This window comes from Brassica rapa, chromosome A02, assembly GCF_000309985.2.
Source record: "Brassica rapa cultivar Chiifu-401-42 chromosome A02, CAAS_Brap_v3.01, whole genome shotgun sequence".
Lineage (NCBI taxonomy): Eukaryota > Viridiplantae > Streptophyta > Magnoliopsida > Brassicales > Brassicaceae > Brassica > Brassica rapa.
In genome coordinates, this window is record NC_024796.2 from 18802799 (window position 1) to 18804086 (window position 1288).

Here is a 1288-nt window from a genome sequence, read left to right on the forward strand (position 1 = left end):
CCCCAGATTTCCGACAACACAGACCCTTTCCGACCAGTTCTGGACTCAAAAAACTATGTGTAACCCCTGCGTCAAAAAGCAAGTGTGTTTCCACACACCCAATCATGAAGGTCTCTATAAGAGACCACATCATAGTTCCCTAACCATTATAGGTTCCAAACCAAACATTGCTACAGAATTTAAAAAGATAAGTTCAGAAACATACCGGTGATCGACTCGTACGATCCAGACGCCGTCGTCCTTGGAGTACACCCTAGGAGTAGTGGTTGGCCTACTATGGTTAGGCATGCCTACATCCCCACGACCCTTTCCTTGTCCGCCCTGCAGCTTAGGACATTCTCTCTAGAAGTGTCCGGACTTGCCATAGCTGAAACAAGTTAGAGAGCCGCCTCCACTTGGTTGGCCCTGGGTTGAGCTCGGTCGAGGACAGTCCCGGATCATATGGTCCATACTGCCGCATCGCACACAAGCACCCATGGCCTTCCAGCATTCGCCTAGATGGTGTTTGCCACACTTAGGGCATTCAGGTTTATCGCTCGAGGCTTTACCTCCTTCAACCTGATCCCATTTCCTCTTCCGGTCGTTGGTCTTAGTGACCGGACCTGACTGAGGTCGAGACTTAAGCTTAGCTTCCTCGCCCAAGTTAGTCTCCAGCATTGCCATACGTTCCACCAACTTAGACATGGTGTGGAAGGTGAAGATCGAGCAGTGGGTCCTCAGTTTGGCCCTTAAGCCTCGGATGAACCGACAAACCTGAACTTGTTCTTAGTTTCTTGGTGAGTCATATCCAAGCAAACACCTTCTCTAAATCGTTGGTCTTGTGAGTCATATCAAGAAATGGTTCGAGATTCTTCATTTGGTGGACTTGTGAGTCATATCAAGCACCATCTGAATCCGGGAATATCAAAGGCCACTCTGCAACCTTTGTGCAACCCTTCAATCCATCCAGTTCTCCATCTGGAGTTCATATCCAAATCTGATCCATTCGAGTGAGCCGATCTTAGGGTCCTTCAAGTGGTATCAGAGCCACTCGTTTGGTATCTTCTAAATCATTCATCTTTCTCATCTTCCATTTCTAAATCATAAACAATTCTTCTTCTATCTATCTTGAATTCTGGCCCCTCATTACCATCCTCAATCTATCAAAAAAAAAGAGAGTAAAGTTTCAAGTTTGATTTGTGGATTGGTGGTGGAAGAGAAAGCCTGCTGGCTGAAGAGAAATCCAGCTTTTGAGGTGGTTAAAACGGATTCCAAATAAATAAAAAATCTCTTATCTTTCTCTCTTAAG

The 1288-nt window shown here is 45.8% G+C and overlaps 1 protein-coding gene across 1 annotated transcript; it reads right to left on the reverse strand.

Annotated features, from left to right (window-relative positions):
• Positions 1–342: 342 nt before the first annotated feature.
• LOC103848430 (DNA-binding protein HEXBP-like) lies at positions 343–684 on the reverse strand. The gene has a single exon (XM_009125334.1). It carries the CDS (start codon positions 682–684, stop codon positions 343–345), a length of 342 nt encoding a protein of 113 aa, XP_009123582.1.
• Positions 685–1288: the final 604 nt, after the last annotated feature.